Source organism: Dryas octopetala, chromosome 2 (assembly GCF_963921425.1).
Source record: "Dryas octopetala chromosome 2, drDryOcto1.1, whole genome shotgun sequence".
In the NCBI taxonomy this organism is placed as follows: domain Eukaryota; kingdom Viridiplantae; phylum Streptophyta; class Magnoliopsida; order Rosales; family Rosaceae; genus Dryas; species Dryas octopetala.
The window spans coordinates 14,261,819-14,281,180 of NC_141367.1; the positions used below are offsets into that span (position 1 = coordinate 14,261,819).

General features: G+C 35.4%; 2 protein-coding genes across 6 annotated transcripts; both read left to right on the forward strand.

Moving 5' to 3' along the window:
• On the forward strand, window positions 1-4,925 carry LOC147293302 (26S proteasome non-ATPase regulatory subunit 4 homolog). The gene is made up of 6 exons (XM_086232786.1): window positions 1-12; window positions 3,106-3,229; window positions 4,021-4,124; window positions 4,234-4,302; window positions 4,472-4,549; window positions 4,654-4,925. The coding sequence occupies exons 1-5, from the start codon at window positions 10-12 to the stop codon at window positions 4,514-4,516; spliced, it is 345 nt and encodes a 114-aa protein (XP_086088912.1). The 5' UTR covers window positions 1-9; the 3' UTR covers window positions 4,517-4,549; window positions 4,654-4,925.
• Window positions 4,926-5,005: 80 nt separating this feature from the next.
• Window positions 5,006-6,941, forward strand: LOC147293303 (uncharacterized). Of its 5 annotated transcripts, none has more exons than XM_086232784.1 (5): window positions 5,006-5,797; window positions 6,027-6,109; window positions 6,228-6,284; window positions 6,456-6,493; window positions 6,578-6,941. In XM_086232784.1, exons 1-5 carry the CDS (start codon window positions 5,617-5,619, stop codon window positions 6,609-6,611), a joined length of 393 nt encoding a protein of 130 aa, XP_086088910.1. In that variant the 5' UTR covers window positions 5,006-5,616; the 3' UTR covers window positions 6,612-6,941. The 5 variants fall into 5 exon arrangements, 2 of the variants coding, with proteins under 2 accessions (XP_086088910.1, XP_086088911.1); XM_086232785.1 differs by having other exon boundaries at window positions 6,584-6,941; XR_015120462.1 differs by lacking the exon at window positions 5,006-5,797 and having other exon boundaries at window positions 6,060-6,109; window positions 6,379-6,493.
• The last annotated feature ends 12,421 nt before the right edge of the window (window positions 6,942-19,362 follow it).

The window sequence follows — 19,362 nt, forward strand, 5'->3', positions numbered from 1 at the left end:
TCTGATGATATGGTTGGTGTCAGTTCTTATCGTGATGTGTGTTTGTGTTTGTTGATGTAGTTTGAGAATTAAATCCTAATTCCCACCGTCACGGCGTACAAGCAATAATTCGATGAAAGATAAATAACAAACAAAGCCAAGAAAACAGAAAATAATAAACCAACAAGCACACACAATCACACCGAGATTTGTTACGAGGTTCGGCAAAATTCCTGCCTACGTCCCCGGGAGAGATCTCCGTTCTTCACTATGAGAATAATAAGCATTAAGATTACAATTGGACTAAATCACATAACCCAATCCCCAAATCCCTTGTACACCCTTTCACAAAGTGTTTCCCAAAACCCTAGATCTCTCACCCAAGATTAATTACCTAATCTTGATCTCACCAATTCTAGATTGTGTGCCTCCCAAGAATCCTAAGGACTTGCTCACTCTAATCTGATTCTCTCACGTTTTTCTAAGCCCCTAAGGTCCTATTTATAACCATAAGCTTTATATTACAATCCTAGATAAAGTAGGAAGAAAGTTAACTTTGAGTAGGAAATAAGTTTCCTTTATACACAAGGAAAACCTCAAAACTTGCCCAAAACGAAGTCCAAAACGCACCAGGAATTAATAACCTTCCAACACCTATTTGGACTCCTAACTTCATCCTAGAATACCATGGAAATCCCCCATGAACCAGGAAATCTTCAAATGCGAGCCAAATTAACAACAATCTCCACCTTGGCGAGCATATCATGCAAATTACCTTGCACCAAATACCATTGGCCTTGACCTTGTACCAACTACACATAACCCGAATCAAGAAACTATGGTCCACCCTTGATTCGCACGGCCAATACCTATGTGCAGCTGCATCGTGTAACCAATTACCGGTTAGCACCGAAGAGGGGCCTCGATTCACCCCCTCCTCCAGTAGGATCTCCTTTCTCACCATCGTTTGAACCTTGGAAACATGTCACAACCGTCTCTGCTGTACCCGCAAACGAGACCTTCCTCAAGCGCTTGATTTCTTGTGCATTTCGTTTCCAACCAACCATCGAGGTTTGAGTTCCTATCAAACGATATAAACCACCACACTTCTCTCCTTTCATTAGGACCATGCTTCCATGAGTAATTTTCATGACTCCACCTGCTATCAAAACCAGGTAGCCCTTGGAATCCAACCTACTCAAGGATATCAAATTCCTTTGTAGCTTTGGGACATAAGCGACTCCACCCAAAGTATGCTCCACCCCATTGAACATCTTGATCTTCACCGTTCCAACCCCCATGACGTCAACTTTGGACCCGTCAGGCAAAGAGAAAGATCCTCCCTTTGATTCTTGAAACTTTTCAAAATATTCTTTCCTAGAGCATATATGGTGAGTAGAACCCGAATCCAATATCCAATCACCATGAGAAGAAGTGTTACCTATAGAGACTGTGAGAAGTTCTCCAGATTCATTATAGTCTGCTACCGCTGTAGAGCCATGACCATCCTTCTTATTCCAAGTCGGACAGTCCTTCTTTATGTGTCCCCACTCTTTGCACTTGTAGCACTGCCAGCCCTTACCACTACCCTTTGATCTAGCCTTGCTATTATCACTAGAACCCTTGGTAGTTTGCCTTCCTCTTTGACCATGAGCAACAAACAAGGAATCTTTATCCTCAACTTTCTTTCTCCTTTCACTAGACAAGAGAGTTGACTCGACCTCCTCCATCTTCAGTGTATCCTTACCATACAAGAAGATATCCACTATGTTGTCATATGTATCAGGAAGTGAGGTTAGAAGTAAGAGGGCTCGATCTTCTTCCTCAATCTTTACCCCAACTCTTTCGAGTTGATTTAGCAGTCCTTTGAACACGTTCATATGATCCATGAGATTTGCACCCACTTCCATCTTCAGCTTATATATGTCCCGCTTCAGATTCAACTTTGTGGCCATAGACTTCTGAGCTAAATAAAGCTTTTCTAGTTTCTTCCACAATTCCGGGGCAGAATCTTCATCTATATTGTTGATAATATTATCAGCAATATAAAGCCGAATCGTGCTCACACACCTGCACTCCAAGTCTTCCCAGTCATCATCTGTCATCTTTGCCGGCTTTCCTTCTTCCTTTCCCTTCAAGGCGCGTGCCAAGCCTTGCGAAACTAGGACATCCTTCACTCTCTTTTGCCATAGAGTAAAGTTACCTCTTCCATCAAATTGCTCCACCTTAAAGGATGAAACACCACTACTTCCCGCTGCCATGACAAACTACCCTCGATCGATAAACACGGAACCACGATCGATGAACACGAAACCTGGCTCTGATACCACTTGTTGATGTAGTTTGAGAATTAAATCCTAATTCCCACCGTCACGGCGTACAAGCAATAATTCGATGAAAGATAAATAACAAACAAAGCCAAGAAAACAGAAAATAATAAACCAACAAGCACACACAATCACACCGAGATTTGTTACGAGGTTCGGCAAAATTCCTGCCTACGTCCCCGGGAGAGATCTCCGTTCTTCACTATGAGAATAATAAGCATTAAGATTACAATTGGACTAAATCACATAACCCAATCCCCAAATCCCTTGTACACCCTTTCACAAAGTGTTTCCCAAAACCCTAGATCTCTCACCCAAGATTAATTACCTAATCTTGATCTCACCAATTCTAGATTGTGTGCCTCCCAAGAATCCTAAGGACTTGCTCACTCTAATCTGATTCTCTCACGTTTTTCTAAGCCCCTAAGGTCCTATTTATAACCATAAGCTTTATATTACAATCCTAGATAAAGTAGGAAGAAAGTTAACTTTGAGTAGGAAATAAGTTTCCTTTATACACAAGGAAAACCTCAAAACTTGCCCAAAACGAAGTCCAAAACGCACCAGGAATTAATAACCTTCCAACACCTATTTGGACTCCTAACTTCATCCTAGAATACCATGGAAATCCCCCATGAACCAGGAAATCTTCAAATGCGAGCCAAATTAACAACAGTGTTTGCATGTAGCTTTTTGTAGTTCATGAAGTCTTTATTGTGTTGGTTTTTCTCTCATCATTTGTTATCATTCAAAGAACTCCTGTAACCTGAATTGGCCTTGGCATATGTTATGGTGATAGGTTGATGACAATGACTTACTAAAGCAGGCTCTTGCAATGTCGATGAGTAACTCTGGATCTGCTAATTCAGCGGGTGATGCTGAGATGTCAGAGGCAACTAGTGCGGATCAGGAGTTGGCTTTAGGTGTGTTCTTTGATTCCATTTTTTTAATTATTAAGGGGTAGGTGACTGGGTGGTAACTTGAGCTTCTTTTATTTGATTACTTTTTACATGTGGAAAATTATTTACAAGATGCTTCTGTTGTTCTGTTGCATGGACAGTAGTTTAACATGAGATTTGTATCCTTGTTTGACTTTGGAAGATCACATTCCTTTCATTTCAGCAGCATCTAGTTCATCTCTACAACTATTGGACTTCATAGCCATACTTTTTTCTTTTCTTTTCTTGATAAGAAATGCCGTCAGAAGAATATACCAATCATAGGTTTACATTTAGTAGTTCTTTTTTATGTACATGTAAATTACTGGTCCATTTGCTGCATACATTTCACTTTGGACTTTTGTCACTAGTGGTATGGATTGCTGAATTCCATACCTATGAGTCATGGATTCACATAATTCATACTCACAGCCATGGATGCTTAGCTGCCCCAAACCTGCATCATTATTTTGCTCTTTTCTTACATTGTTGTATGCTTGTTACGTGTAAACTTGTTCATGATTTTATGTTTTTTTTATTTTTAAAATTCTCAGTTAAAAGTAAGCTATTAATCGTTGTAAAATCAATGTTAACTATTTATTAATTTTATGAAGTTGGACATCAAAATCTGAACACCTATCAATGTGGCCATTTGTTTTGCTTTATATTTAATTTTTGTCTGGTTAATTGATTTGCCAAGCTTCTGAACATTGACAGATAGATTTGATAATATCTGGTTCCTTCCTGCATGCTTATTATTTCTTTGCTGCATGCAGCTCTTCAAATGTCCATGCAGGAAAGTACAGGAGAGCCATCATCCCAGTCGGATGTGAGCAAGGTGTTGGAGGATCAGTCTTTTCTGTCATCTATCCTTGAATCTGTATGTGTAATTGAACCTGTTTTTTTGGCCTGTATGTAATTGAACGTGTCCTGTTGTATTCCATGTATAATTATGTTGCTGTTGACCTGATATTTTATTTTTCTTACAGCTTCCAGGAGTTGACCCCAATGATCCTTCAGTGAAAGATCTTCTTGCATCTCTGAAGAATCAGTCTGAGGTGTGTTCACAAACCTTACACATGAAAACTTATTGGGTGACTGGATATGCTTCTGTTTTTGTTTGTTATAAAACTCATTTTCCTGTGGTGTTAGTATCTCTTTTTGCAGTACCAAATTTCTACAATATATTTCCCACTTTTAAATGTTTTTCCTTTCCTGGTATTCTAGTCCCAACAAAAGGATGAAGAAGAACCTTCAAATGAGGATAAATGAAAATGTGATCAGAATTGCTTCTGTATCTTCAAAGTAAGGAGTCAAATTAAGAATTCAATTCCAACTTTGATAATGAATGCCTTGGTTGTTTTGACCTATATTGATTTCCTTAGAACCATCTGGTTCCTCTTTTGCAGACCACAGAGCTGTTCGTTTTAGAGGAAGGCTTCTTTATTTCGTGGGAGGATGATACAAAAACAGATGCAGAACAGGATTTTAGAGATTATATTACAAGTTAATCAAAATATGCTGCATTTTACCTCATGTTGCAGGGAATGTAAACAATGGCATGAACTGTGCCAAACTTCATGGCATCATTTATGGCTGTTTTATTCAATTAAAAGGAGGAAAGAACAAATAGATTTGTGATGCTTTGAATTTAATGTTTATTGTCCTCGAAGTTTCTGAATGATTTCTCCCTCCTCCCGTTGGTCCTTTTTTCCTTGTGATATAGTCTGCCTAATAGGTTGTTCAATCATTCAGGCGTCATTCAATCAAATCTGCACCATTGTATCACACATTCAATCAAATCTGCACCATTGTATCACACATTCACAGCTAATGAAAATTTCCTAGTGCAGTAAAAAAAAAAAAAAAACAAATGAAAATCATGTAGTGGTATTGCAATGCCTTATCAAGAAAGGGAAAGTCTTAAAAGTTTAAAAGGTAATCCGGCCACCAAGAATGACCTTCTTGGGTGACATAAACAGGCTGCATTACCTATATTTGCTGTTTAGCTTGGCATGAAAATCATATGTGGCTTCATTTGTTTTTGCTTTTCGAACTTGCTGAGAGTTATATACTTGGCCTAATGTGGCTGAGGGAAGAGTTTTCTATATCATTGCTTGAAAAAAGGCTACTTTCTTGTTGGGTGGACCATGATGCCTTTTCATCAATGTGCACCACTTCTAAGTACTTCCATTTGAAAGAAGCTGAAATTTGTTGGGTGGCATCAAAATCAGGTCATATTATTCATGACCAAACCGTACATTGAGCATATATATTTGTGAGGGTTATAAACTCAGATCCTAGAAAACAAATGATCCACACCACAAGTTGTGGGACTGATTGAGTATTACCTCAAGTGGTGGGTCATTCACATGAGGGGTATGTTTCCCCATACATGTCCATGCATTCTCTTGTATGCAACTGTCCTGGATTCTAGTGCTTTGTATTTTCTAACCCTTTCTCTCACAGATGACTCATGTTATCACAAATATAAGGTGAAGATTTGCAACATTATTTTAATGCTCCTGGTTTTGCATTCAAGTTGCTCAAAAGGTTTGATCAAGATTTAATGATCCTAGTTGTTTATATCTAGATATTGCAGACTTAGTTCTAAAAATAAATATGTATGGGTTACAGATCAATGGAAATCTGCACTGAAATTTCAGTTCTTATATTCTTCTTCATGTTAATCAAATTATAGCTAGAATACTTCCACTTTGCAAAAGTTTTCCTTTTGTTGCACATTGTATTTCATTATATTAATATTACCATTGGCTTCCAGCGAGTGGGCCTGGGAGGTGCAAGGTAAACAATGGAGGTGGTTGGCATGAAGCTCAAGATGGACATGCATATTCTGCTTGTACGGTAAGTGATCTTTATGTGTTCCCTTTTTTTTAAAAAAAAAAAAAAAAACAAAACATTCTGCTCTTGGAAAATATATTTATTTTAAATTCCTATTATTTCTCTAAACATGATGATGGAGAGGTCAAATACAAGTGTCCTGCTGGGTTTAAAGGTGATGGTGTCAAAAGTTGTGAAGGTAAGAGAAATTAACGTCTTGGTATTTTTTGTTGTTGTTTTTCAATTTCACTGTAATAGGAAATAAATCTAGTAATGCATTGATGTCTAAATAGCTCAAGTTCAGAAATTAAAGTCATGTTTTTGTACTGTGACAACAATGGTTCGATGCAATATATTGCCAATTTTGAAGGTAATCAACGCCCAGCCTGGGGATGCAAAGGGACTAATGTAAGTGAACGTTTTTGTTAAGTTTGGCCGACCATTTGTGCAACCAAAACATTGAAATGTCATAATGCATGTGTTTTGTATTAGGGTAAGGCTGACTGCCATGGCTGGATATGGGTAGATGAGTACAAGAACTGTGGATTCACCAATGTTTCGGCATCACAACCACCCAAAGATACCGGAGTGTCAAATGTCGCGGATTCATCACAAGGGTCAGCTGCCCCTGATTTATCTCAACAGTCCAGACCCCTGGATTTGGTGGATGAAGAACCTGGGAATGACTATCATTCAGAGTCATCGCCAGACTGCACCCCTGCCAATTAGCGTCCATGGTGGCCATCTGACTCATCGTGGTCACCTGATCCTGATGAAATTTACTCCCCGTATTAACAAATGTAATTATAATGTGCAAAACTGGTTGTGACGTCACTAAACTTGGCAGGCTACAATCAGGAAGATTGCTTGATTAATTTTGCAGTTTTCATGTTGTGAGAATTGCTTCTTGGGTATCTGCTTGGTTATTGTTGTACTAAGACTCAATCTAAGTACTATGGATGAAGTGTATGCTTGGCCATTTTATTTTATGCATTTTGTTCGTTCTGTTGTTTATGGATGTGAGTAATGTGACTGTGTATATATGAATACGTGGCTGCATTGTTTGGTAAATAAATGACGTATCGGTGTGCATCCTGAAAATTATGACAATTAAGTTATTGAGACGTTAATAAGTTCATGTTCGTTAGTATAAATTCAGGCACTCCAATTTAAACTAGCAGAGGATAATTGGGTATGTTAGACTAGACAAATACATTCATTTAAGAAGAGATGCTGAAAAACATAATGTCATGGGCAGGGGCTTGCCTCTGCAATAATATGCCTTATAGGAACCCTAGTTGTGCACGAGGATGCAGTAGACCTATCATTCAATCCCATGCAGAGTTCCATGTGTCCAAGAAGGAGGCAGATTCTTCAACAGATGCTGCCTCTGGCGCGTTTCCAGACTAGTCAAACTGTGTAATTTTGGATTGCATGTCAAAACCTGATTGTCAAACAGGAGCTCGTATTTAGCACTCTGAGAATGCAATTGCCCTTTCGTGTATATACAGTTGCAGTGCGAAACCTTTTTTTGGCCCAGTGATATTCAGCAACATGTAAATGCTTGATTCTAACATTGCTTGTTTATTAAGTCAAAACTATTACAAGGGGATCAATTAAATTTATAGTCTTTATGAAACTAGACAAACTCACATCTCCACGAAAAAGTTAAGTACATGTAGGGAATCAAATTGTAAGAGAAATGAGCTAAAAGGCTTCCGTCAAAATATATTAGTAGGAACCACAGTTACTGTCTAAATGTATAAATATGAGTGGTTTGGGTTTTGGTTAAATTAGAAACTTAAACTTAAACCCTATATTATATATCCTAAATCCTATTGTGTTTTTTTAAAATTTTAAATCCTATAACTTACCCAATACCCTATACCTTAAGACTATATTTCATAGTTGGTAATTTGGTATATAACTATAGAAGCAATTTTGTTCAGAATTTTGGATTGCATGTCAAAACCTGATTGTCAAACAGGAGCTTGTATTTAGTAGTCTGCGAATGCAATTGCCCTTTCGTCTATACACAGTTGCAGTGCGAAACGATTTTTGGCCCAGTGATGAAGTTACCATTCTCTTGATGTTTAGTTCAACAAAATGGTAACTTGGATCAACAAAATGGTAACTTACCAATTTTTGACAAAAAGTTACCATTTCTTGAGAAAAAAATCAAGAAAATGGTAACTTTGGTCAAGGTTGGGCTTGGTTACCACTTTCTTGATCGAAGTTACCATTTTCTTGATCGAACGATCAAGAAAGTGGTAACGTTTTTGCCCCACTGATTTGCTTACCAGTTTCTTGAGGATTGGTTCAAGAAAATGGTAACTTGGGTCAAGAAAATGGTAACTTACCATTTCTTGAGAAAAAGTTACCATTTCTTGAGAAAAATAATCAAGAAAATGATAACTTTGGTCAAGATTTGGCTTCGTTACTATATTCTTGACTGAGGTTACCATTTTCTTGATCGAACGATCAAGAAAGTGGTAACATTTTTTGCCCCACTGATTTGGTTACCATTTTCTTGATGTTTGGTTCAAGAAAATGGTAACTTGGATCAAGAAAATGGTAACTTACCATTTCTTGAGAAAAAGTTACCATTTCTTGAGAAAAAAGATCAATAAAATGGTAACTTTGGTGAAGGTTGGGCTTGGTTACCACTTTCTTGATCAAAGTTACCATTTTCTTGATCGAACAATCAAGAAAGTGGTAACGATTTTTTCTTGGCTGATTTGGTTACCATTTTCTTGAGGATTGGTTCAAGAAAATGGTAACTTGGAACAAGAAAATGGTAACTTACCATTTCTTGAGAAAAAATTACCATTTCTTGAGGAAAAAAATCAAGAAAATGGTAACTTTGTTCAAGGTTGGGATTGGTTACCACATTCTTGAACCAAGTTACCATTTTCTTGATCGAACGATCAAGAAAGTGGTAACGTTTTTTGCTTGGCTGATTTGGTTACCATTTTCTTGAGGATTGGTTCAAGAAAATGGTAACTTGAATCAAGAAAATGGTAACTTACCATTTCTTGAGAAAAAGTTACCATTTTTTGAGGAAAAAAATCAAGAAAGTGGTAACTTTGGTCAAGATTGGGCTTGGTTACCACATTCTTGAACCAAGTTACCATTTTCTTGATCGAACGATCAAGAAAGTGGTAACGTTTTTTGCTTGGCTGATTTGGTTACCATTTTCTTGAGGATTGGTTCAAGAAAATGGTAACTTGAATCAAGAAAATGGTAACTTACCATTTCTTGAGAAAAAGTTACCATTTTTTGAGGAAAAAAATCAAGAAAGTGGTAACTTTGGTCAAGATTGGGCTTCGTTACCACATTCTTGAACCAAGTTACCATTTTCTTGATCGAATGATCAAGAAAGTGGTAACGTTTTTTGCCCCACTGATTTGGTTACCATTTCTTGAGGATTGGTTCAAGAAAATGGTAACTTGGATCAAGAAAATGGTAACTTACCATTTCTTGAGAAAAAGTTACCATTTCTTGAGGAAAAAAATCAAGAAAATGGTAACTTTGGTCAAGATTGGGCTTGGTTACCATATTCTTGAACCAAGTTACCATTTTCTTGATCGAACGATCAAGAAAGTGGTAACTTTTTTTGCCTCACTAATTTGTTACCATTTTCTTGATGTTTGGTTCAAGAATATGGTAACTTTGATCAAGAAAATGGTAACTTACCATTTCTTGAGAACAAGTAACCATTTCTTGAGGAAAAAAATCACAAAAATAGTAATTTTTGTCATGATTGGGCTTGGTTACCACATTCTTGAACCAAGTTACCATTTTCTTGATCGAACGATCAAAAAAGTGGTAACTTGGTTTGAGGCAAGGTTTTGGTTACCATTTTCTTGATGTTTGGTTCAAGAAAATGGTAACTTGGATCAAGAATATGGTAAGTTACCACATCTTGATCAAGAGTTACCATTATCTTGAGGGATGCATCAAAAAAATGGTAAAACTTGTTTACCAGTTCAGCAGGTTCTCTATTTTTTTTTTTTTTTTTTTTTTTGGTGCAGGCATTCTATGCCTGCAGTCATTATAGAAGCTCCCATAAATGCAATATCAAGTTTATCAACACATAGTAGATGATTTGGACTCCGGATAGCAAAGTGGACTTGAGGTGGCTAAATTGTATTATATGTTTTAATTGGGGGCGGAGGTTGGCCTTACAACAGCGAGTCGGAAGCACTCGAGTTGAACAATATATAATGAGGAGTGTCTGGCAAGTAATGCATGGCCGGGTTGCTGGTTGAGGAAGTGAAACTGCTCAACCAGCCGCAACCCATCATAAATTTAGTTAAGATATATGATGAGATCTGAATATATATCAAAATCACAAATTCCACTTAAAATTGGAAATGTCAGTTTCATGTTAGTCACAAATCTCAATTTTTACTTTCCTTGTTGGGTGGCTTGAAGTTTGGTTAGTAGGCATTAGTTTTTGCAGCTTTGCTCTATACTTTATGTGCATGCCGCTCAGGGAAGGCAGACTACAAGCTCTTTAACACCCCTGCATGAGGAGCCTTCATGATTTTATACAAAGATTAAATTTGGTTGCAATTTCCTTCTTTATGTGTTTAAAATTATTCTTCAATGCCTCAACCCCTTTGTTACTAAACAATATATGGTTGATCTTTCTAGTCAGGGAAACATGTACAAGAAGTCCATAAATAGTTTAAATAAGATTAAAATAAAATTAATAAATACATTCAAAAAGTAAAAGGCAACAAGAAGTCAAGAAGAAAAATGAAACAAGAAGTCCATAAAGGGGGTTTCATTTTCCCCATTTTGAGGCATTATTTCCCATAAAGCATAAATGATTTTTCTAATTTTACACTTACCAAACTTTAGAATGAAATTATTTTCTAATTCACAAACCTCAAAACTAGCTAGTCAACTATGACATAAGGATATATATCTTGTATGTACAGCCATTGTGTATATCCATCTAGTATTATTTAAAAGAAGCTGCAAGAATGCTCAGAAATGTAAACTCACTACCAACCTTTAAATTATGTTATGTGACTTGAGAATTGAGATGATTAGTTGGATTTAACTTATTTTATTATCTTTTTGAAAGATCACTAAATTTAATTATTTCTGATCGGATGATGAAATAACAGTAGGGGTGTGTTTCGGCCGGATCGGATCGGAAATAGGGTGTTCCAATTCCAATCCAAAAAATTTTGGAATGGAATTTATGTTCCAATTTTCATTCCAAAAAATCGGAATTTCAACATCTCATTCCGATTCGGAATTTTCGGATTTCTCGGAATTTTCGGAATTTTTCGGAATATAACATTTTCGGAACTTTTGGATAAACATTTGAAATTTTCGAATAAAAAATCGGAATTTTCACATTTTCATAATATTTTTTAGAACATGTTCGGATTTTTTTTTTGAATAATGATGAAATTAACAAACAAAAAAAATTAAAAGACAATAGATTATGATGCATTTCAATATTTATATTAAAATGTAATTAAAATATATGTCCAATTTAAAAAGAAAATTCAAAATATCAATTTAAATAACATTTAGAACCATACCATCCCATACCATTACCATAAAAAAGAATCTAGAAAAGAAGGGAAAAAAAAAAAAGATGCAATCTAGCAAGGTTTTCATTGCTAGATTATGTATGTTATAAGAGAAATAAATTATGTATGATATATATATTGTGTATGTTTAATGGTATATATTATATATTATAACATACATAATATATAAGAGAAATAAATGTCACTATGAATGTATAATAGGCTTAATAGCACATATCTTAGAGGTGGGGGATTAATCTTTAGAGCTCATCCAACATTGTTAGAATAAATGTCACTAGTAGATACATGTTACTCACACACATACACACATATATATATATATATATCATGTTACTCATATATATATGTGTATATAAACACATGTTACTCAAATAATATATATATATATATCATGTTTGAAATTTTGAATATAATAAGCTTAAATATTTAGTAATTAGTAATTACAATTGGTGGGATATTCCAGTTGAAACAACTGTAGAATTGCCTCATATCTTCAATTCCCCTCCCTAATAAAAAAAAATAGTAATTACATGTAAGGAAAAATGTGGGTGTTTGTGTTACCAACTTACCATTTATGTTATTATGATACACATATATTTATAATGTACATATGTTTATATTAATAGTATTAGTTATCTTTTTTAAAATATATGTTATATGTATCATACTAAATAAATGATAAAATATATAATATGGAATAAATTGGCATAATTTCAGAAATATCGGATCGGAATGCCTTCGGAACATTTCGGAATTTTTTGGATCGGAATCGGAATTTACATAAACATTCCAATTCCAATCTAATTTTTTTCGGAATTTTCGGATTTCGGCATTTTCGGATTCGGCATTTTCGGATTCGGAATAAAATTTGAAATTTTCGGATAGGAATCGGTCGGATTCGGATTTTCCAATCCAAATCACACCCCTAAATAACACGTATAACATATCAACAGGCTAAAACATTCTAGTTTAATTTGACCATATATAGTTGTTGGGAGTTGGGGGCCGACCAGGGAAACCTGGACATGCAATTAAGTGTGCTTCTCAAACATGTGTATATATCCAAATAATTTAAATTTTGTATTTTATAATTAAAATAAAGCTGTAATATTGACTATACGTGTAATATTGGCCTCCCTGTGGACTGAGTTGTCTGTTCTGGTTGAAGTTTCTGTTTTGTTGAGTCAGGTTGAGACTATCTACTTTTATCTTTTGTTTTGTCTATTTTCTAGTTTGCTCTTGTCGTTGTTCTCTTGATTTGTTGATGGAAAACAAATGACAGACACGTTCATGCAATAACTCGACCGTCAGAAGGTCAAAAAAATGAACTAGCTTTAGCCCGGCCCAGTGTCAGAAATAGGCCCATGATATACCAATCCGAACGTCTAGGGTTGTGAAAATATTTAAACAACATTTTTGGCTTGTATGATCATCATTATCATTTTAATCAGAAAACCTTGAGATTTCTCTCATTTCTTTGGTGGACTTCAGATTCTTTCTTAAGTTAACATTGATTTTTCCTAATCTCTTTTACTTGCATGCTACGCTGCGTCATCTGTACTGTGCCCTAGCTACTTGGGTTTCCTTTCTTTTAATGAAGTTTCACAATGGCCAAAAAAAAAACCCCACGACTTTCTAAGCGACCGATCATCATGCAAAGCATACCAAATAATGAGTGGTCAGTAGTTACGATGATGACAACTGATGATCCTCGAAGCCTGTTTACGAGGTCTCAAAATGAATCTTGGAGCTCATTTCAGCCACCCATGATGTTCTTCATCACGAGGACGATACTGGCCGGCTTTGATGTTCCTTTTTTTTTTTTTTTAGTCAAATGGCTTTGATGTTCATTCTCTTCTCTGGACCACCCTAAAGATCATTAGGCCTTCAACCGACATCATTGCTACTAGATGTCGTCAAATGATCTAAAATCAACTAGAAAAAAAAAAAAAAAAAAGTCTGAACTAAACTCCATAATAGATATAGTTTTCCGGCCTAGCTATGTCAAATTGTTCATAAAAAAATTGAAATTTTTTTATTGGGTTAGGCAAATTTCTCGTCCTTGAGCTGAATCTTGTTTGTTGCATCTTAATTAATTTGGCCCTATTGCTACTAATATACCTCACTGGGCGTGATGTATGATAATTTTACCAACATATGGCTATTAATCTTGTTGGATATGATCATCAGACGGTCAATATCTTAGAGAGAGAGAGAGAGAGAGAGAGAGAGAGAGAGAGACGTACCCTCTCTATTTCAAACATGAAACTTGGTAGGATTTATGGATTGTATGAAAAGAAAATACATTAATTATAATTAAAGTTAATTTGCATCCACCAAAAATGTCTGGTTAAATTATTATCATTTGAGTTTTTTTAGTATATTAAATAATTAATTAATTAATTTCAACCGATGACTATTTGTAACAGCTAGGGCATTCAAGACTTCAAGTTGATCTCAAACCCAAAGCCAGTTTCATCTCACTACTGTGCACTAGTACTCTTATTAAGGACCAGTTTGGTATTGCTGTGAGGAAAAACATCTGTGAAGTAAAGTCAGCCGTAAAGTAAAACAATTAAATGTTTTGTAAACTATATTTTCAAAAGTGTTGTGAGTACAAAAAACAGTATCAAAGCGTTTGGTAAATGTTAATGTAAAAGTGTTGTGGCTGTGTATAATTACTAAAAAATTTTGTTGTGATTCACTGCAGTTTTCAAAAGTATGTAGAAACCTGCTTTCTGTTTTTGCTGTGGGGAGTTGAGAATTGTAGAGAAAAACAATTTTTAATTTTTTTATCAAACACCAAAACTATTGTAGTTGATTGAGAATTGTTATCCACAGCAGATTTTGGGTCCTCCACGGCAATCCTAAACGGGGCCTAAGTCTATTGGCTTAGAGGTCATTGCAATATTCATCATAATTTCTTTTTCTTCTCTGTTTTTTTAGTTAATTACCGCTAGCTGTAAATTAATGAGATATGCATGTATGTAGGGGGGAGGGGGGTCTTTTACACCTAGTACGCAGTAATGAACATTTATCCTAAATCAAGGTACTTTTAATTTGTTAGAAATTCTCGTACCTACGTGCGAGTCATCCACATGTAATTTGCATGAAATTTTATATGCATTTATATGTCCATGACATGTGATAATAAATCCTAATGGCAATCACGACCGGTAAGCAAGTACAGGACAAAGTACACTAGAACACAAAAGGGTTGTTATAGCACTCAAAAAATACTATAAAACCCCTTTATAGCATTATTGAAAATGCTATGATAGCCAACGTTATAATAGACCCAAGGTTTTTTATAGTGTTATAACAAAAAATCTTTCTATAGCGTTTTAGAAATGCTATAGAAATATATACAATAGCTTTTTTAAAATGCTATTATTGTGGCGTTTACTAGTGTTTCAAATACCAATGTTAAGGCTGCATAAGCATAATAGTTTCATAAGTGTCATAGTTTCAAATTGGCCTTTAAAAAACACTAATATGTGGGTCCTATATATAGTAACAAAAACAAGCCTAACTTGTTAACTCTCTTCAAAATAAAGCATCCAATAACCAAGAGACTCCAAACTGCCAAAATGCAAACATCTCTGTGTGATGGTGATGATATTGGAAATGTATGAACTTGAGAGTGGGTCCTACCTCTCTTTGGTTTGTGATACAAGAAAAGCAGACTTTGAGTTTTAATTTATTAGTAACTCTGAAAACTTAGATCAATCTGCTGTGAAAAGTTAATTTGAATTTTTTTTTCATTTTTAGTTGTGGTTTTGTGTTGGAATTGGTTAATTCAATACTAATCCAAACTTTTTGATTGCTCTATTTTCATGGTAGTAGTATATTAATGTGAATATGTAAACTTCTGAGTGAATGGACATATATTCATTGGCACAGATTGGATTTGTTTTCAGTTTTCTTCTTTTCTTATACCATTTGATATATTACAAATTCGTGTATTTAAAAAGATCACATATATGCATGTTTTTATTTGGTACATTATAGAGGTAGTCCTCCCTTTTTAGTACTACAACCTTTAGTAGATTGAGGGTACTAATGAAATCTATTGTTGACTATTCTTTTTGGCAGTTTGGAGGCACTTGGATATAATTGGATGCACATATATACATGATATGTGCATGTGTGCATCAAAATTTATTACCATGAAATCCATGACACAAAAAACATCATCCAACAATCTTAATATGTACCTATCCAAGATCATGCGAGCCACAACAATTTTTTAATCAAACCGGGCAGACATGAGCACGACACAGGCTAAGTACAACATGAACACGAGCACAACACAAAATTGCCCGAAATAGGCACGACTCGTTTAACATTGTTTTTCCTATTTTTAAAGAACTTCTAAACAAGAAAATTCAACTTTTCATGCAAAATAATATTAATATTTAGTTATAAGAAAGAAAAAATATCATACGACTACTTTTCTCTCCCTAAAAGAAAAAAAAACAAAAACAAAAGGCCCATGGGCCGTGTAGTGTATAGGTCTTAGCTATATGGGCCGGCACAGGCAAGACACGGAAACACGAATGGTCCCAACTTAAACGGGTCAGCCCGTTCAACACCTCTAGTTATACAGTCCAATGCTTGCGAGGTTATTAGAAGATCTATTTGAAGTGCCAATACTATATTTGGAATTTCCTATGATTCTTCAAATATGAAATATAGGATAATACTAAATAGGGCAATTTTATAAAATAACCCTTTACAATGAGAGACATACGTTTATAGCCTTGGCGAGAAAACTCTTACATTTCATAGCTCTTTGGCCAGTTTCAGACAAAAATACCCCTCATAGTCGACAAAATCTAGCTGCAGCACCATCTAAAGTGACTGAAAATCCAGATTTGCTATAACAACCAAAACAAAACCCAGATTTGCAACCCATCATTTACATTGAAATTTATCTAACTTTCAAATGAAAATCCAGAAAATTAATGTTAACAGTCAAGTTTATTCATAAACAAATCTAACTTTTATTACTTCAATGTGTAAATTACATAAACTCAAATCTAAATCAATTCAATACAAGCAAAACCTAAAACAAAACAAAAACGTGGAAGATCTGCAAGAACATGAATGCACCAACAATAGACCCACCATCACCTATTTATGAACACAGCAAAAAACCCACCATCTCTGCTTTGAGATCGACACCATCAAAGAGAGCTCATCAAACACAGCAAAAGACCCACCATGGCTCTTGGATCCACAACCTCGATCTAGTGTCAGCGAGGTAGCCGGCGGTGGAGAGAAAATGAGAAGAAAAAAAAAGGACGAGGGTGGGATTGAGGTGGCTAGCGGTGGGATGGTGTTGCAAAACCATATCTGGTCGTAGGATTAAGAGAGATAGAGAGAGAGAGAGAGAGAGAGAGAGAGAGAGAGAGAGAGAGAGAGAGAGAGAGAGAGATGAGCTGGGCTTGGAAAGAGAGAGAGCTGGGGTGGGAGAGAAACATGATGAAAAATTTTGGCCTTTCACATAAGCATTTATATCAAGGGTATTTTTAGTATTTTCAAGTGGAAAAATGGTTAGAGTGGTCGAAAGAGTGGTATTTATATCAAGGGTATTTTAGTCTTTTGAGCCTTTTAACCATCAAAGCTTAAAAGAGTGGTCGAACATGTGAAGTGAATGCCCAAAAGGCTCGTCTCAGTGGCAGAAGAAGCCCTAGTTGACTCTCCGAGTCAATGTGTTCTGGTCCTCCAGCTGGGTAGAGTGCCTTCTTTTAATCTAAGTTAGAGGATTTGAATTTTTTCTCTTTCAACAAAGAAAAGCAAACATAAACAAAGCTAGTTCAATAACTTTTTGAGAAAGCTAACATGAACACACCACATCAGCTTCCTCGTTACTACCTTACACGTGGACATAAAGTTCTAGCAAACTTTGACAATAAAGAAAGAATTGACAAGCTATTAATCACCTTTTGAATTATAACTTTAATAGAGGTGACATTACTACAATAATGTTAATAGACGACACTACCTACACAACAGTTTGTTAAAAACTGTTGTGTAATTTTAACACACAACAGTTTTTAAAAAGCCGTTGTATGAATGCATGAAATCCAATAGTTTTTGGCAGAGTAGAGTTTATGAAATTGCCTAAACAACACTTACTAGCTGCAACCGTTATGTATGTGAAAAAAAATGAAAAAAACCGGTGCTACAGTATCTTCATTAATCCTCCTTTATCACACATACAAACCTTCTTTCTCTCTCAGCTCCCTCGATCCGCTCTTTCTCTTTCTCCCTCTCCCTCTCGATCTGCCCTCTCGATCTCTCTCTCACTTTCAAACTTCCTCTTCTATTCTCCTCAGTCTCTCTATCTCTCTCACAGCCTCCCGCTCAAACTCCCTCGCCCTCTCCCTCGCTCTCTGACCTCGCCCTCGCCCTCGCCCTCGCCCTCGCCCTCGCTCTCTGACCTCTCCCTCGCCCTTTCACCTTAAACTCAAAATGGGGTAGAGAATCTATGTTATCCACTTCGACTTGAAGAACTCTAAAACACTCGTTCCTGGGTTGGGTCGGATAGGACCAGACCAAAGCGACTGGATCTGTGGAATCTGATATGGTTTTAATACCCTTCCTTCTCGTGTTTGTTCTAAAGTTATGAGGTAACTCCCCATTTCTTTCTTAGGTAAATCAATGTATGAATTCATAAATTTCTCTTTGATTTCAGCAAACCCTAACTTATTTTTCTCTCTATATCCTAAATCGAAAACAAATTTATCAACATTATGCTATAATTTATGTCAGGTACTCTTTTTCTCCTTTTTCTTTCTCTCTGTATATTTTCTTTAATTATTCTTTTAAGAAACAACTCCCAGTTAGACCTCAAGTAATTCGTACAACCTTACCCTCGATCCCCTTTTGCTAAATTTCAATTCCCATTTTCTAGGGTTTATATACACTAGTTCGTGAAATTTGGGGGTTTCTTATTTTATGGTAATTTTCTGTATTTGTGGCCCTAACTTTATCTAATTTGATGTTATTTTTTAGTTGGGCTTGCATTTATCTGCTAGCCGAGGAAATATAAAATTGGGTAAAGAATCAATTCTAATGTTTATAATATATGCTATCTTTATTTATTCTTTGTAGGTTCTACTGATCGATTTTCTTTGTTGTTAAGCTCTGTGTGCTGGTTTTCATCAAAGTACTTTTAGATATGTTCATTTTGCTAGATGTGGTTTGACAATTTTCTAGCTATAAATATATATATTCTAGTTGTAAATATATAAATATATATATGAGAAAATTACAGATTTAGTCCAGTTATTTTATACCTAGTTCAATTTTGGTCCACAATCTTTTTTAAGTTCTGTTTTAGTCCACTAATTGTTCCATTTGTTCAATAAAGGTCCAGATTTGTTTTCTCAAATTGATCTGTCTTTTACTCTATCAAATCTCACCCAAATTCAGCAAACATATACTTGTTTTAAAGCTATGCATTTCTTCTTTACAACCATATAAAGATCATTTAAATTGGAGTTCTAAAACTCAAGATAATTGACCCCAAATTAAGGTACCCGAAACTGCCAATTTTTCAAACTTCACTCAATCTCAATTCTCTTAGATTCTAATACTCCAAATTTATTTTTATGACTAAGAAATGATGAAATATAACTTATACTTTAATTATAATTGAAGAAAACATAATCCAAAGGATTTAAAGTC

Bases quoted from the DNA above. Each gene is read 5' to 3' on its own strand.
- LOC147293303 (XM_086232784.1), top strand. From the start codon at position 5,617: ATGAGGGGTATGTTTCCCCATACATGTCCATGCATTCTCTTGTATGCA. The intron at 5,798-6,026 runs GTTTGATCAAGA...ATTGGCTTCCAG, and splicing joins GCATTCAAGTTGCTCAAAAG to CGAGTGGGCCTGGGAGGTGC. The intron at 6,494-6,577 runs GTAAGTGAACGT...GTTTTGTATTAG, and splicing joins GGGGATGCAAAGGGACTAAT to GGTAAGGCTGACTGCCATGG.
- LOC147293302 (XM_086232786.1), top strand. The intron at 4,125-4,233 runs GTATGTGTAATT...TTTTTCTTACAG, and splicing joins TGTCATCTATCCTTGAATCT to CTTCCAGGAGTTGACCCCAA. The intron at 4,303-4,471 runs GTGTGTTCACAA...CTGGTATTCTAG, and splicing joins CTCTGAAGAATCAGTCTGAG to TCCCAACAAAAGGATGAAGA.